Source organism: Phascolarctos cinereus, unplaced genomic scaffold (assembly GCF_003287225.1).
Source record: "Phascolarctos cinereus isolate Bilbo 61053 unplaced genomic scaffold, phaCin_HiC Scaffold_5;HRSCAF=322, whole genome shotgun sequence".
Taxonomy (NCBI): domain Eukaryota; kingdom Metazoa; phylum Chordata; class Mammalia; order Diprotodontia; family Phascolarctidae; genus Phascolarctos; species Phascolarctos cinereus.
Genome location: NW_027555958.1, coordinates 278,822,503 through 278,840,646, shown reverse-complemented (window position 1 = coordinate 278,840,646; position 18,144 = coordinate 278,822,503). Strand labels below are relative to the sequence as shown.

Here is an 18,144-nt window from a genome sequence, read left to right as displayed (position 1 = left end):
GCCTAGTTTTGGAGATCTATATTTCAAGATATTTCAGAAGAAGAAGAGGAGGAGAAGAAAATGATGATGATAATGATTTTAGTATTGATATTGTTTTGTTATATGTGGTGTCTTTACTCACAAGGCAATTTCCCTGTTTCTATATTTTAACATTATCTGTTTTTACTGTTGCCTATTCTGAGATCATAATTGCTACCTCTGTGTTTCTGTATTCACCTGAGGCATAAAAGGTGCTACTCCAACCCCTCTTTTTAACTCTGTGAAGGTTGCTCATTATTTTGCCACTCTCCTATTTTATGTATGAGTTTATTCCATCCACATTTACAGTTAGGTGTATTTTTTGTGTTTTTTCATTCTTTTTTTTTTTTTGTCAAATCCGTCATATTAGGCAGACTCTTAAGGAGTCTGAATGTTAGTGAGCTATTGGCTAGATTGTAAGAATCTGAGCCCATTCATCATATTTTATCACAAGATTTTTCCACTTTTCCCCCCAGTTGCTTTTTATAAAGAAAAAAGCATAAAGAAATGGAATGAGAACACTGATGGGGTATGTGTGGTATAGAGGTTAAGATTTGATGCTCTCACCACTTCACCGCTGGGGCCTGGGTTTGATTCCCAATCAGAGAGCCATAATGTTGTGGTCTAGGAGTCTTGGGAGCCCTGAAATGCAAGGGCGCAGGGCGAGGATTCTAAAGAATTCAACCGCTTAACCTCCTTTCAGTGCAGGTAGTTTATTAAAACACTGGTTGGGGTGGGCAGGATTCTTATTCAGCCTGCCCATTTGATCACAAGGCTGATGTTTTTATAGGGAAAAAGATTGGGGGAAGATTTGGATGGGATTAAGGAGTGGGAAGCAGCCTGGGGTAGTCCAGGGGTAACAGAGAATGAAGGGTTGGACTGGGTCACAGGAAATAGAAAATAAGGAGTTGGGTTGTGTAGGAGGTAACAAAGAATTGAGGGTTGAGCTGAGTTGGGCACAGGGCCTAGTACATAATCGGTGCTTAATAAATGTTAGTTTGATTTTATTGGCTGTGAATTAGAAGAGGAGGAGGATATTGGAGATGGTGGTAAGGGAATGAGGTATTTTCAGGAGAAAGGCAGATTTCCATGAACCAAAAAATTTAATTCAAAAAAATGAATCAGTTTAACAGACAAAGTTATCCAGTGCCTAAAATGTGCTAAGGCCCTGTGTGAGGAGACAAAAAAAAATTAGTTGTTGCCCTCAAGGACCTTCAATTCTGAAAAAGCAAAACTTAAGAGGAGATTTAGGATGAAGAGTGATGTTTGTTGTTTAAACAATGGAAACAGAGTTGGAGGGGGTGGGGGGTGGGGAAGGGGGGGAAGGTTGGAATGGAAGGGTAAAGGAAAGATAAAGTTCAGGTTGAGGTGGTTTCAAGTAGAATTTAGACATCATTATATAAGAATATGGGAAAAGTTGGCAGGTAAAGGAAGGTAAAGGTATTTTTTGCCTAGTCAGGAGATTCTTCTAAATCAAAGGGGTTAATAAGACTGGAGTTAAAAATTTACTGACAATGAAGTCAGTATTCAGTACCAATAGCAAACAGCTTTTAGAATAAATTGGCCCCAGTTAGTACCTTAACATGAAGGTGCTTCTGCTAATGGTATCTCCTTTGTGTAGCCTTCCAAATTCGTTGTAGTGATGGGGACAGTAAGGCCAAGATATTGGGGGACTAGAAACATATTGAAATGAGCTTTCAGATGAAGTTCCTTAGATTGAACCTCTTAAGTTGGTTGCAGTGGGGGGGAAAGTAAGACAGGTTTATGGAAGTTGAAAAGGTCCTAAGATGAAAAAGAAGCTTCTGCTGTTGACTGTTTAGAATCCTCTTGTATGCCATGGTTGCTGACCTTTGGTTTAGATATTACCTTTTATAATAGTCTTTAGCCAAAAGCAATATAATTTCTGATTAGTTCTCGACCCAGATAATGATCAAGTATTCTATTAAACGATTATCTTTATAAATTAAATTAATAGTACTTAATGTACCAATATTTAGTGAAAATGAATTTATATTTAAATAGGTACTTCTGGGAGATTATTCCTCAGAACTGGCTACTCAAGATGATGAATCCATTAAGTACATAGGATATTGTCCTCAAACAAATCCACTTTGGCCAGATATTACATTACAAGAGCACTTTGAAATATATGGGGCTGTGAAAGGAATGAATAGAAGTGATGTGAAAGAAGTCATAAAAAGGTAACAATTTTCTTTGCAATCTGTATTTTCACTTGTATACTTATATAACTGAGTAGTTTATTTGTGGAGATGATTAACAAAGAATTAATAACTTTAAAAAAAAGATACCATATGCTTCTGCAAGTCTCTTTATGTTTTTAAGATTACTATCATTTTAATTTTAATTATGAAACCATATTCTTAGCAGAATGAGAGATTGAGATGGTTTTGTTCTCATTTATGAATAATGGCCATCAATTAATTTCCTTCCTAAAGTGACTGGCATTTATATGACTGGTAAGCTTTTATATGGATACTTATATTAAAAGGTATACTATATTTATGTTGCTCATTTTCAGAATCACAAGTGCACTTGATTTAAAAGAACATATCCAGAAAACTACAAAGAAATTGCCTGCTGGAATAAAGCGAAAGGTACTCCTATTAGAAAATGAATACATATATATTTTATTGTTTGCTTAGTACTTTGCATTATTGTCATGGAATCTCATACTTAATTAGTTATTTTTATTTCTTTGTTTCTAGTTGTGTTTTGCGCTAAGCATGCTTGGAACTCCTCAGGTTACTTTGTTAGATGAACCATCTACTGGCATGGATCCTAAAGCCAAGCAGCATATGTGGTGAGTATGCCACAAGAGAAACAAAGAACATTAAATTTTATCATATTCTAACCAAAACATTTAGAGTATCAAAATTGTTTGACTACAACTCTTTTAGTCTTACCTTTGAATTGTAGGTAGTTCTCAGTTGGAAAGAGTAGTGGATGGAGAAATAGGACACCTGAGTTCCAGTGCCTTGGCTGCTAATTGGCTGTGTTTCCTAAGGGTAGTCATCATCTTTTTGAACTTTAATTTCCACATCCGTAAAATAAAGATGTTAGACTAGTTGACCTCTAAGTTTCTTCCCAACCCTAATATTCTGTGGTGGCATAAGATGATGCTAAAACCATAATTTTGATTTATTAAACTGAAAAGTTCTATTAAATGTAATATGGTTTGTCATTTTCCTTAAAAAATAGGTTTATTTTTATACCTACCATAAAATTATTGTATGTGTAATTAGAAAAAAAGATAGTTCAAAAACATTTTATAATTCATTTTTTCTAAGCATTTATCATTTTTATAATGCATATTTACACATATACATTATGCATATATGTAATAGTTCTTAGTTCTTCAATTTGTATAATAGTAGTAGTCTTTCAAGAAATTTGGGATTTTAAGTAGTTAACTAACTCTCTTGTTCAGTTCTTTCATATGTAAAATGAGGATCACAGAAGAGATAATCTCTCATTTCTTTTATCTTAATAACAATAATAATAATGATGACTGCCAATTTTATAGCACTTTAAGATTTTCAAAGCACTTTACAAATATTTCATTTTACCCTCACAACAGTTCTGAGAAGGGGGTGCTATTATTATCTTCATTTTACAGATAAAGAATCTAAGACAGACAGAAGTTAAGTGACTTGCATAGGGTTACACAATCATTAGACACTGGATTTGAACTCAGGTCTTGTCTCCAGGTCCAGTACTCTATCCAGTGTGCTACCTACTTGCCTGTTTAACTACATTCAATAAAAAACATGAACATTTTCCTTCTCCTTTTAAAACTTTGGAATAAAAGTGGAAATAAGAATACAACAATTTAAAAAACATGGGATGATATAGTGACAAAAAATTTGACGAATTGTTAAAAGTCAAATATTTAACTAAGATTTGAATAGCTTAGAAATATAAAATTACAAACACTCCTTCCTTTGGACTTCTTGTAGGAGAGCAATTCGAGCTGCATTTAAAAATAAGAGGCGAGCAGCCATCTTGACTACACATTATATGGAAGAGGCAGAGGCAGTTTGTGATCGAGTGGCAATTTTGGTATCTGGACAATTAAGGTAGGAGCCTGTAGTTAGCATAATATCTCAAATATATCATAATTTCAAAGACGTGTAATAAATATGCTACTGGTCTATATTTTTTTTTCTCCTTTAATTTAGGAGGCAGTCTTTAAGTATGTATCAACTTGAGGATATTATTTAGGTCCAAATATGGGTAGTTACCTCATTTAGGATTGATTTATGCATACAGTAAATATAAATTTTTGGACACAGTGTTATGGGATTTAAATATGACACCTTCCATTAAAATGTGTCATTTTGTGTTTACATAGCTTAGGATTCTTTTTTTCCCCCCAAACTGCTGCAGATGTATTGGCACTGTACAGCACCTAAAGAGTAAATTTGGCAGAGGCTACTTTTTGGAAATTAAATTAAAGGACTGGATGGAAAATCTAGAAGTGGAACAACTTCAAAGACAAATTCACTATATTTTCCCAAATGCAATTCGTCAGGAAAGGTAAAGATAAAAAATTTCAATAGTATTTCTTAATAACACAATTATAGACAATCTATTATAGGAAGATTTAAGACTTTTCTTTTACTTGGAAATATATGCCTAATTAAAATGTGTAGTCTAATAGTATGACTTTATTTTTGGTTCTGCTGTTGACTTGATAATTTTCATAGTCTGATTTATAACTTCTTTAAGAAAAATGACTTTTTGTGCAATCAGAACATTTTAAAAAGTGAAATATTGTGGTTCATAACATTTTATATGTTAAGACACGTTCCTACCCTGAAGCCTCATTATGGTATGGACCATGAGTTCTTAAAGAATATGCTGTTTGTGCATGAGCTTGAATTCAGTGAAGTTTTGGCAATATAGAGGCCTGCTTTCTGAGAACCAGCCTAGCCAATTGGAAGAATTAAACCACATCTGTATTGACAGTCTCTTCAAAAATTAATTAGAAAACAAAAAAGTAGTGTCTTCCTATTCCTACCCATCTTCCATTGAGCCACCAAAGTGATTTCCTAAAGCACAGGTCTCACCCTCTTCTCAGTAAACTCCAGCGGCTTCCTCGTGCCTCCACGATCAAATATAAACTCTGTTAGGCATTAAAAGTTCTTCATAATCCGTCCCCTTCCTAGTTTTCCAGTTTCTTTACACTTTATGTTACTCTGTGTACTCTCCAGTTCAACTACACTGATATGCTTCTTGTTCCTCACATGTAATACCCTGCCTCTTATCTCCATACATTTTCACTGGTTGTCCCTCTTGCCTGGAATGATTTCTTTCTTTGTCTCCACTTCTTAGTTTCCCTGCCTTCCTTCAGGACTCACGTTCAATCTCACATTGTGCAGGAGGCACTTTTACCTTGCTGGATGCTAGTGCCTTCTCTTCCTGAGGGCAGGGATTGTTTTGGCCTTTCTTTTTATCTCAAGCCCTTAGCTAAATACCTGGCACATAATATACTTAATAATTGTTGACTGGAAGGATGACCTCTTTGGTGAGATGAAGTTGGCCAAAGTGATTTCTTAGTTTATCTAAAGACAATAATAAACACCATTTCGTGAGACATTTGGTCATCTCATCTTTGCAGTATTCGTGATGGACATAAGCAAAAGGGACCACCATGAAGATGATTGTTAATGTGCTAACATTTGTTTCAAATAATAAAGGAATAGAAAAATACTACAAAGTACTTGATGAGAAATTCCGGACTGGTCATTATATACTTTGATATTCAATGACTTCAGTGAGAAGGTGGGGTACATATGAGGATTGGAAAAGGTACATTGGAAAATATAGCTCAGGTCTGAGAAATGGGATGGAAATGTCATGGGAAATTGGGAATGGGAAAGTAATGTCTGTGACAAGCAGTGGAATTAAATGTTAACATTTAGGAAAAAACTGATTAGTGATGTAAGAATTTTATTAGAATCAGCTTTCTATAGTCAAACCTTTGAGAGAAAAGGTCCAAAATCAGTGTCAAATTACAAGAAAGGTAAAGATGAGAAGATATTTTTAAAAATAGTAACAACTTTAGCCTTACTCAAAAAGAGCTATTTGTTTAAAACTGGAAAAAAAAATGTTGACCATGTTCATCACTATTTCCTACAAAAAATGTACATGATTTCAGACAGTTCCCACACTGAAGAGGCCAAAAGGGCACAGGAACTGCTTCAATCAGCATATGCTTGATGATCAAGCAAAAGAATATGGCAGCGAAAGGTAACATTGGTGTAGAATATAACTCGTTTGTAAAATGGTATGGAAGAGAAAGATGGAAGATTATGTTTAGCTGCTGAAGTGAAAACAAGTTTCATTAAAACTTATGAGCCACATCATTCCAGAAATAGTCATAGATAAAACTTCTAGGAGTACAGCAAATTGGTGTAAAATGGAATAAATTTGGCTGTGTTTCTATGTCTATTTTTATTTTCATGGAAGAGAAGTTCCAGTACTCCTGTCATCCCAGAAGTCTTAGCCCAAGATGCAGAAATGACAATGTAGAAAGATAAAGAAGTGGTTGGCTGAATCAGTGAAATACACACTAAGAAAATCTTTGCTTGATGTGCAAGCTAGTCTTGAAATCACCGAGGGATTAGTTAAATATATATCTCAGGGATGAGAAGATACCAAAAAGAAGAAAATGGATGACACCTCCCTAAAAAAGTAATCGAGAGAACACTGCTTTCTCATCTTTTTAAGGATAATTTTATGAGAATGATCTAAATTTTTCTCAGGGGCATCCTTAATTATATAGTATGAGAAGAAAATAGGCAAGCTTTCACAAATGATACTCTAGTTGATTGTATCTTTATAGTCACACAGTTGTCTGAGGAGTACAGAAAATATACAATTCTGCATTGTTTTTTAATCACAAAAGATCTTTTGACTCATTTGAATTTCTGTCTTCCCTTAGCTCAGTCTCCGTCTTCTACAGGAAGCCTTTCCTGATCTTAACCCCCCCCCCACCTAGCTATTCCTCTGCAAAGACTTTGTTTTTGGTTATTTTGTATATATTCTCTTTATTGTTACTCTGTTTACCGTTCTATACATAGTGTTCTCTCTTGTTTATGGCAATTCCCTGGGAGTAGGAATTGTTTCATTCTTTGTATTTGTGTTAGCAGTACCTGGGATTTGTTAGGTGCTTAATAAATGCTTGGTTGATTTAGATGAAAGAATTTTTTTCTTTTTTTAGACAATTGGGGTTAAGTGACTTGCCCAGGGTCACACAGCTAGTAAGTGTCAAGTGTTTGGTCTGAGGCCAGATTTGGACTCAGGTCCTCCTGACTTTAGGGCTGGTGTTTTATCCACTGCGCCACCTAGCTGCCCTGCTTGGTTGATTTATTGAGTCGAACAAAACATCCTTAGAAGCCTCCTTCCAACAAGTAATCTTTCGTGTATATGCTGATTTCGAGTTTTTTATTAATTAAATTTTATTTTTTCAGTGAATAAAACTCCTACCTTCCACCATGGGAGAGGAACAGGAAGGGGTGCAGGGACTTCTAACAAATATGTAGCGTCAACAAATTATATTCCCTCATTGGCTGTGGCATCCTTAATCCATTGTTTATCAGGAGATGGCTAGCATATTTCACCCTGCCTCATCTGAAGTTGTGACTGGTCATTGTGTTAATCACAGTTCTTAAGTTTTTTAATGTTGTTATTGTAGAAATTGTTCTCCTGTTTCTGCTCACTTTACTCTGTATCAATTCATACAAGTTTCTCTGAAAAAAAAAAAAGGTAACTCTTCATCCCCTTCATAGTCTCTTACAGCATAATAGTATTACATTCATATACCCTAATTTGTTCAGTCTTTCCCGAAGTGATGGGCACTCCCCTTAGTTTCCAGTTCTCTGCCACCACAAAAAAGAGACATGCTGTATAAATATTTTTGTACATAGAGTCCTTTTCTTCTTTTTTTTTAATCTCTTTAATGTGTGTATCTAATAGTGGTGTCTTTGGGTTAAAAGGTATGCAGAGTTCAGTAACTTTTGGGGAATAGTTACAAATTGCTGGACATAATATGTTATTTGCCAGATACAGCAATGGATGTAACTGTTCTCTGGTGGGCTTAACATTAAGCAAAGCACAAAACAAGGAGATGCTGCTTGCCAAAGGAGTTAGATGCCATCATGTAGGGTTTCTTGCACAAGGTAGAGGACTAAAAGGGATTCCTTATAGATGGTAGGATATTCTCCTTTTTTGTGGATGATATTAAACTGATTGAATTAAAGCCCAGAATTTGCAGCACTTCTCCATTAAAATCTATTATTTTTCTAATGAAATTAGCCTAACAATCTATATGAAAAAAACTAAGTGGAATAAAAATATCTGTTGTCCAAATTATAGCATTGAATTATTTGCTGGTTCATTGAGTTAATGTATCAGCACACATATTTGGGGTAGTCACTGCAAATGAGCCATGAATTGGATCCAAAATTTGAATAGGTGTAATAGAAGAAGGAGGATAGTATGTGGAAAATTGCATATTGCTTCTAAGGATCCCCATCTGTTCCCAACTGCAATGATCCATCCTTTCAATGTAAGTGTTTTCTTGGTGATTCTGTACAATTACAAATCTGGAATACCACAGACTCCAATTTTGAAAGTAAGTTCCAATGTATTTCCAGTGGTAGTATACTTTTTGTTTTTGGTAGTATGCTTTCAAGAAATGATGTTACAGATATTATTGAGGAAATGTATGATCCAAAAAAGGAAGTGGGCAAGTTAATATACTGTGGGCAAAAGAGCAGATGGATGCTCCTTTTGTATCCTTCAAATGTAAAAACACCTTGAGGATAGTCTCCAGTATATTAAATAGATTATCTTTGAAATATTACACAGGATGAGAAGGCATAAGAGGGTTTTGATATGTGCTGATAAAATGAATACCCATTTCAATGAGATCTCAACTTCATTGATACATTGAAAATAAATGTTAAATTTTATTTATGTATATGCTAAAATTGTGGTTTTTATCTTATATTTTGATTTTTACCTTCAGAATAATGGAATGGATAATTCATTATTTTTATTGGTTGATATAATGTAGAGATTATCACTTTATAACTTTTGTAATTTATGCTTCCTTATATTTTTCAGTTTTTCTTCTATTTTGGCTTATAAAATTCCTAAAGAAGATGTACAGTCTGTTGCACAGTCTTTTTCTAAGCTGGAAGAAGGTATGAAATATTTCTAAAGCACCTACATTATAGTCCCCAACTTTATAAATTCAGTGTGTTCCACAAGATCATTTGTAATTCTGTTGTTTGGAACTCAGAATTCAAAATGCTACTGCCAGTAGAGTCATGTGTAAGTTTTTTTGCACTTAGTAGTTTATAGTAGATTGTTTAGTGCTAGCACTCAGTAATCCTGTACCTTCCTGAAGACCCAGCTAACTTTTCTCACTGGGCCTCTAGTTTGTTTGGTTAGTTCAGCCACTAGTCATTTTACCTTCCTACCCTAATTCATGGAAAGAATTGATCAAAGGGATCTGAGTTTGAGATACTCTGTTATGCCAGTTAAAAATGGCATTGGGCCAGACAACTATCACTTGTCTCAGCCACAGGAGAAGGCATGGTGTGATAGGCTCTTAATAGATTTATTAACTTAGGATGCATAAAGTTTATATCATTGGATTCTAACTGACCTAATTTTCACAAAAAAAATTAATGCTGTTAAACATGTACCTCTTTTATTGTTTGAAAATATTGATGAGTAAACCATTCTTTTCGTGTCATTTTAATAGCTAAACATACTTTCAGTATTGAAGAATACAACTTTTCTCAAGCAACACTGGAACAGGTATAGTAAAGTCAAATAATTTTATTTTAATATTGTGAAACATATACAAATGATGATTGTACAAAGCTGTCTCCTAAAGACTTGAGTGCTATTTGTGTTACCATGGTAAGGAAGTAAGGGGCAGCTGAGTTGTGGAACAGATAATGAATAGCATCTATGGGTAATAGCCTCTGGGTGGCAGATCAAAGCAGAAAGAAATTTCTGGGCTAGTGTTTCTAAGACTGGCCCTTTCTACTGCTCTTGCATACCTCATACTTTTGGAAGAGGGTTATTGTGATTGAAATTAAAGTAAACTGAGTTACAAAGTTCTGAGCACATTCAGCTTATTGGAAAGCCTAGCAGTTACCAATAAGAGGATCTCTCAACTCCTTAGTCACTTGAAAGACCAGGAGGCAGGGCTTACCAGACTTCATGTAGTTTTGAGAAGTGTAACAGAACAAGGAACAGGACAGTATAATTGGTTTCAGAGTCTGAAGTATCATAAATGATGGAGAACAATCTGATTGGGTGGAAGTTGGCAATGAAGGGCTAGCAACAACCTCTCCTCCTGTCTTATTGCGGTGGAAAGCTCATTGATGATGTCCACCGGCATGCCTAGTTAGAATCACAATGATAACAGTCCACACTTTCTTGAAAGACTGCCAACATTGCAGAGATAATAGACTTCCCAGTGCACACCTGCATCTTGCAAAGTTTGTTAGCAAGATAATAGAGCTCTCTTAATTGTACATGGGCAGTAAGATGTGTAAGAATTAAGATGATTTTGTGGGATAATTTAGCTCAGAGAGGAAAGCTGAGCTTTTGAACTTAACTCAGAGACAAAGAAACAGGCAATTTTACAATGTATTTGAGGTGATACAGAATAGAATCAGTTACAAAATGGAATTAGAATCCATTTGATTTTCTTAAGGCAAAGGGAATCATCCAAGTATGATCACTTCAGGAGTTTTTTATTCCTGAGTGGCTTTCTCTATATTTCTTCTTGTTTCCTTATATGCTGTGTATGCCTGACAGCATCTTGCATGCTGAGCTATGCTATAAGCTGCTTGAGGTCATGGGTGTAGACAAGGGTTTGGGAATGATGAATGTGTTACAGAGATAACTTACTGCTGTGAGACTATTCTGTCAGAGTACCTAAATTAGAGGTTCTAGGTCTCTGGCTGGTGTTGGTTGTGGGACTCTTAACTTTTTCTGACTAATTTCAATATCATATTTACATAGAAATTGTGTAAAAATGTCAGATGTTTTTACTAGCAGTGGATTCAGAGATCATGTATGGCTATTCCCTAGTTATATTACTTTACTGTCTCTTTAATCTAATTTAGTACCATTGATGACTGACAGTGCCATGTGCTATGGGTTCAGTGAAATATTTTAATAAAGCCATGGCAAAAAATCATTCTTTGCTCTTAACTTACAGAGGGTGCTATTTCACTCTTTGTATTGATAGTGTCAAGAAATCCATTTTGATACTTAGAATCAGAATTAGAACCAAACTTTAATAATTTAAGAGATTTTTTTTGTCTTCTTTAATACTACATATATTGGACTTGATTTCTTCTTCCATTAGGTTTTTATAGAACTCACTAAAGAACAGGAGGAAGAAGATAACAGTTGTGGAACTTTAAACAGCACTCTTTGGTGGGAAAGAACTCAGGAGGACAGAGTTGTATTTTGAACTCTTACCTTTCAAATCCTCTAAGAGGATTTTTTTTCCTTCCACTTTGTATTATTTTTATATTGTTTTAAGATCAATCTTTGTAACATGTCCTGTGAACCATGAAAACATTTGGGTCATAGGAAATGGTCATATCACTGCATTTCCAGAATTCTTTAATTGAAATACTGTGTTGCTGTGTTTTGGTTTTCTTTCATATAATTAATTGTTATTTTAGTATTACTATCTAAAAGGATGTTTAATTTGACCTGTTTTTTTGAGAGAAGTGTTTGCTTTTGTCATTTTCCTTGTCTTTTACAGTGTTTTCTCTATTTATGAAGTAATAGTGGAAGAGATCATTTTAGTTTTGACAGTTCTTTTACATTGAATTTTTATATTTACTTTCTGGGGAAAAATCCACCTCCAACTTGACCAGAAAATAAGCTTATTATATTGCAGGCCAACTAGGTAAATTTAAATAGCCATGGCACATAGGAGAGAGACTGAAAGGGTACTACAGACATTTCTTTCTCTCAGTTTTTAGAGTTAAGCCCTCACAAAAAGCTGCCAATTGCAGGTCTTAAAGAAGCAGCAGTAAAAAAGATCTCTGAAATAGAGGTTCATATGAAAAAGAAAATATGTCCACTAGGTGGCAACCAGAACGAATGGTTTTAGTTCAGATTCTGTTAGGTACTTTAGGTTAGAATGTTCATTGCATTTTCAAGCTAATTTAATTGATTTCTGTTTTAGTATATTTTCCATGTGGGGATAATGGCATTTCTTTGTCATTATTAATTATATTTATGATTGTTTTTCTGATGCATAGATGTCCGGAATGGAGAAACCTGCTAGGCTGGGATAATTTAGTTTTCTCTTACTAGATGGAATATTTTCTCCCCTACTTAGTGTAGAAGGATATATATTTTCTTCTTGAGAACCTGGAAGGGGAAGGATTAAATATCTGTTAATATTTTGACTTCAGACAATCCTTAGTTGAGTTTTAGAAATTTTAACCATCATTGGTTGGTTTTATTACAGAGATGAGCCAAGAATAGAAGTTACTGTCTATATTAGGGAACAAACCAGATTTTCATCATTTTCCAGAGCCTGTAGTATGGCAAGATTAATTTAAGCTATAATTTACTGTAGTTATTTCATGTAATAAAGTTTCAGACACGTTATGCAGGTATCAAGCAATATGATCTTCCCTTTAGCTGCTTAAACCTCATTAATTTAAGCTAGACACTGCCTAGATCCACCAGTGATTGTAGATAGTACTAACAGGAATACGTGGTACTGATGCACAATATATGTGGCTCACAATATAAGAAGATAGATGCACAAAAATAACACCTTGAAAAGACTCTAATATTATTAGGGTGATTATTTTACCCAGTAAAGTGTTACTCACTTTAAAATGATTTATTTTGGGGCTTCTTTAAATAACAAGTTTACTAATGCATTTTCAGTTATTTAAGAAAATTGCATTTATATTAAACTTTTAAGGAACATATCTGTTAGGTAATGCTTTCTCTGATTCCTAATTAGTTAAAAAACATAATGACTTTGAGTTTTACCTTCCCTCATTAAAGAAGTGCAGCCTTAAATTTTTGTTGTTTCCCCAGACAATTTCCTTTTAAAGACTGCAAAATGACTTATCGTTGTAGCAAAGTTTTCCCAAGATAATCTGGAATATAATTCTGTTTTATTCATTTGAAACTGTCTCTTGCCTTGTTCTTTTTAGCTTTTTGGACTTTGGTATTGCTCATTTCCATACTGGCAGCATGGAGTTGGGTAATACGATTGCCCCTTGAAAGGCAGGCTTAAAATAAAATAGCTTGCTTTTCTAGATAAATTCTTAAATAAATATTTTATGTTTGAAACAAATCATTGTGGAGGAGCCCTAATGTCACTTAATAGCTAAAAATCATTCTAATATATAAGGGTGATTTTTTTTTTAAATATCAAGAAGAGGTATTTCACTTGAGGGTATAGTTTTTTTTTTAACCATTTGGACATCAAACAAAAAGGAAGGAGCAGTTAGCAAGTTAGTTTGAAAAAGTGTTAAGCAAAGAGAAGTTGAATCCCTGAGAAAATCTATTCACATGGAGAAAATTTAATATAAATTTTAGCTAAAACATGCATTGTACCAGTGATTACATAGATTTTTTTATATCAAGTAATTTTAATTTGGTGTGTATAAATGTACATAGAAGTAATCAAGTTAAATTTTTTTTTAAATGTGAAATTTACATTTTTTTTCTTTAGTTAAACTTACATTGTTAGCATGGTAATTTAGTTGCTTTTCTGTTGTTTTTCAACACATGTTCTTGTACAGATGTAGGGGTTTGTGGACATTGTGTTTTTCATGATGTTTGTCCCTGGAGCACCTATTCGCATTCCATGCCCACCCCCAATAGATTAACAGAGATAAAGACCATTTCTGTGCTTCCTTGGTAACATATTTTTATTTTTTTATTTTTATCCAACTTGACTATGTTGCTAATATAGTCTTTAAAAAAGGGCCAATATCAATATATTTATAGTACATAATTCATGTTTATGAAACAATATTGCAACGCACAATTGAGAAATATTTATATGTGATAGAACAGATCTAAATAGTACAAGGTCTATTTGTCTTGATAAAAGGTTGATTTAAAAAATAAGAACAGCCACCTCACTCAGGACATTCATTGTTTTTTGAAGTGCAAGTTAGCTGTTGAAGAAGGTCTGACCTTTGTAAAAATTATAAATTGAGAAGTAAGGAGCAATAGGAAATATTTATAACTAAAATTATACAATTAAATTTATGGGAACTTAATTGTTTCATTTGATTTATCTTAGAAGAAAAATTATCAGGCCTTCATACTGTCATTTTGCCTTTAAACCTGGCATCCTTCCTTAAATTCTTTTGATTTTGATAAGTTCATAGTAAAAATTTGATAAGCATAGGAAAAAATTTATTCATTGTTTCATGTTGACTTCATTCTATTGGGTTTGTACTAAATATGTTCTCTATATATATATTTTTTACAATCTCATTTCTTGATAGCCTGGAGATAAGTGATAACTACATATGAGTTCTGTAGACATTGATTTTGAACAAATGGAAATAGTTATGCTTTTTATTATTTTTATCTTAATAACATCCTGTCACCTGACCATTTTCCCTTTTCTTGACCTAAATTAGTAAACTTTGCCCTTCAAAGTGAAGGCCTTTATTTTTGTATGCATATATCTTATTTTTACTTTATAATTGTCAATCTCTTACTTATTTTAATGGGAGAAAAATAATTCACTTATTGAAAAGTCATGAATATGAATTAATAATTGTAAATATCTATCTTTATATTTTTTGGTCTGAGAGTATAAATGTAGCCTTTGCTTTTAGATGGCTGTAATGATTTACTTTTTAATACAAGTGGGAAAATTTTCTCAGGCTAATATTTCATTTCTGTACAAATGAGCAGCCCCTTTAAAAATGGAAAATGTGGCACAAAAGTGTATCTGTTTTAAAGGAGCAATTTATCTTTCCCAATTACTTTTTTTTAATGATATAGGATATTGTGTTCACTTAAAAAGACTGGGGAAGAAACTGTTTTGAGAACTTGTGCTACAGTTTTGTTATCTGCACTGCTAATTGTTTTATTGTCTTGAATTTTTATGCAAATATATAATTTCTTTTTGTAGTTTTCCGCAATTATTTTGGGTGGTTTAGATATGTCAAGCACTAAAATTGGTCTTATATGAGGCAGACCTCATTTTTCAGTGCTACATCATTGCCTGGAATACTACAGATATATTTGATGCTGCAGCCTGGTACAGTTTTTAATGGAAATACTGTTACCCTCTAATAAAAGGTAGTGAGACAATGAATATTTCATTTGATCACACTGAATTTGGAAACAATATTTAAGATACCAACTAAGTGCTTTGAAAATATGACTTCTGATGTTAACCTATTAAAGAATGAATATTATAATTCATATGTGTCTGTTGCCTAAATTCATATCCTTTATCCCACTACCTAGGGTCTCCCAGGAAGCAGTTGGTTAGAACTGTTAATTTTAATCTTTGTCTTCATCTGGCATATTCTTAGGGCAAAAGTATGTATGCCTGCACCATGACAGACTCAGAGGGATCTGCTAATTTTATTAAAACCAGGCACAACTCCAATTTTCTGTGTATAATGTCCTATTCCACTTACTCCAGTATTAATCCAGAGTTCCATGTTCAGCTCTATATAAAAAAGTATGTTTTCTGGAATAATAAAGTCGAAAAGAAATATCATCAAACATAATGAAAAACAATAGATGTGCATTTTAGGAAATATTTGTAGACATATCACGTAATAAAATAAAAGGGTATTTAAATTGAGAATTCTTGTTGATCATACAAACTTGTGCTTGAGGAACAAAAAACAATTTTCATTTGCTTGATACATTTTAGACCATTTCCATTATAGCATATGTATCTTTTTGTATTAAATGTTTCTTTTAAGTAGAATGATAAGAGGTGGCTTTTAATACCTTTTGTAAACTATGATGTAAAGTTTGATTTGTTTTCTGGCATTAGTTCTTTTTAATGTCTAGAGTGAATTACATTCATTTTATTTTTTTAAAGTATTTTATTGATGGCTTTCATATTTTGCTGCAATTTCCTAGTAAATTCTACCCTCATTAACTTTTATAACAAAGAAATACAGTATAATAAAATAAGTAATAAATATGTATAACAAGATTCAGCATTCTGCTTTAATAACTACTGCTGTAAAAAGAAGAAATATGTTTCATCATTCCTCTGTCAAGATTGGCATTTCATTTTCCCAAAATTTTCACCTAAAATTAATGAATCAAACTAAATTTCTGCATCTTAAAATGCTGATACTTAAGTCCTCCTTTGTTTGAATACAGGAATTGGTTCTCTGAAGGATTCTTTTTTCTTTTCTTTCTTTTTTCTTTTTTTTCCCCCTTTACTAATAGCAGAACAAAAAAGGCATACAAAATTGACCCAAATTGTATTTTAAATGCCTCTGTGTGTTTTGTTTTCATTTATGGTGAGAATGTCATAATAGATCTGCTTTAGTTCCTCCAGCAATAAAATGAAAGCAGAACCATAAAGAAGCTGCCACAGAGGAAGCTGACAGGTCTCTGGAGAGGTGATTAATACCTTGGCAGAATTGACTTCATCAAATTCCCAAAGGTGGCAAGTGCTGTCCTCCCTCCCTGGAATTCATTCACTTCTCATCTCTGCTGTGTTGAATGTCTGGTTGCCTTCAAAGCTCAAATCAAATGTCAAGTCTTCAGTGAGGGCTATCCTGACCTGCTTCCTCCCTCCCTCCACCCCCACCTTTCCCCAGTTGCTAGTGACTCCAGAAATTACTTTTGTTTTTATTTTGTGTATGAATGAATTTGTGTGTGTGTGTGTGTGTGTGTGTGTGTGTGTATTTTAATTTATCTGTGTTGTCTTCCCACCCCCTGGCCACCATATCAAAAATGAGTTCCTTGAGGACCAGGACTGTTTCTGAGTGAATAAAACATTCCATAGGACATTTGGAATATACAGACATTCCACACTATCCCCCTTGTAATGAGCAAACAGACAACCATGACGAGAAACTGCAGTTTATGTACCCAGCATCTTTTGTAGAAGAGTAAATAGTAAAATTCTGTGAAGAGCTTCACAATATCTTCTAAATCAGATAAGTGACTAGTTGAGAGTGTTAGAAAGCACTGAACATGGCAGGCATCAAGCAACTTCTTTAAATTGACTGTCTTTTTACAGGCCAGATTAGTTGCCAGTGTGTGAGTCATTTAAGAGTCCCAACTGTCTATATGATGAAACAGAGGACTACATTGTTGTTTAGTTGTGTCCAACTCTTCATGACCCCATTGGGCTTTTCTTGGCAGAGATACTGGAGTGGTTTGTCATTTGCTTCTCCAGCTTGTTTAAAGATGAGGAAACTAAGGAAAACATGGTTAAGTGACTTGGCCAGGGTACCACATCTGTCAAGTGTCTGAGGTCAGATTTGAACTCAGGAAGATGAGTCTTCCTGACTTCAGGCCACCAATACTTGTATCTTCACAATATTAATCTACAATGTCAATGTTTTAGGGACCACTAAAGAGCAGTTCATTAAATAAACAATTTAGTCAAACTCCAGTGATACAAGTTAGTAGCAATAACAGTTAATATATCCTTTATCATCAAATTACCAGCAAGATATTGAAGAAAATAGCTATAATAACAATGTAATTCCACTTGCATATCAACAGGCAGTTTATGTAAGAGCATCTTCTTTGGCACTGTCAAATAAATATTAGTGTTCATATGCATCATAACAGCATAGATTCAGTATTGTAGTAACAGGTATACAAGGTTGAAAACAGAAAATGCAAAGAAATTAACAAAATTAAGAAAATATAAGTCAAGATCCAAATATGTGTGTGAAAGTAGAAAGAAAATAAAATAAGACAAAAATGTACTTAAAAAGGAAATTGTTGATGTTGAAACAAAAAATTATGAAAGTACAAAATTCAAAGAAAATTTAGTAAAGATCTTCCTCAAAATGAGTCAATGTTGGGGTAAATTAAAACTATAAAGCTATAAAA

The 18,144-nt window shown here is 33.7% G+C and overlaps 1 protein-coding gene across 2 annotated transcripts in view; it reads left to right on the top strand.

Annotated features, from left to right (window-relative positions):
• ABCA5 (ATP binding cassette subfamily A member 5) overlaps nucleotides 1–15,519 on the top strand; it is a 121,222-nt gene extending 105,703 nt beyond the window's left edge. For both annotated transcript variants that reach the window (XM_021002516.2, XM_021002514.2), the window contains 8 exons: nucleotides 2,041–2,219; nucleotides 2,558–2,633; nucleotides 2,745–2,839; nucleotides 3,996–4,115; nucleotides 4,426–4,575; nucleotides 9,172–9,251; nucleotides 9,818–9,873; nucleotides 11,444–15,519. In XM_021002516.2, coding sequence (XP_020858175.1) covers nucleotides 2,041–2,219; nucleotides 2,558–2,633; nucleotides 2,745–2,839; nucleotides 3,996–4,115; nucleotides 4,426–4,575; nucleotides 9,172–9,251; nucleotides 9,818–9,873; nucleotides 11,444–11,551 — 864 coding nt within the window. In that variant the 3' untranslated portion in view covers nucleotides 11,552–15,519. The remainder of the gene's footprint in view (nucleotides 1–2,040; nucleotides 2,220–2,557; nucleotides 2,634–2,744; nucleotides 2,840–3,995; nucleotides 4,116–4,425; nucleotides 4,576–9,171; nucleotides 9,252–9,817; nucleotides 9,874–11,443) is intronic.
• The last annotated feature ends 2,625 nt before the right edge of the window (nucleotides 15,520–18,144 follow it).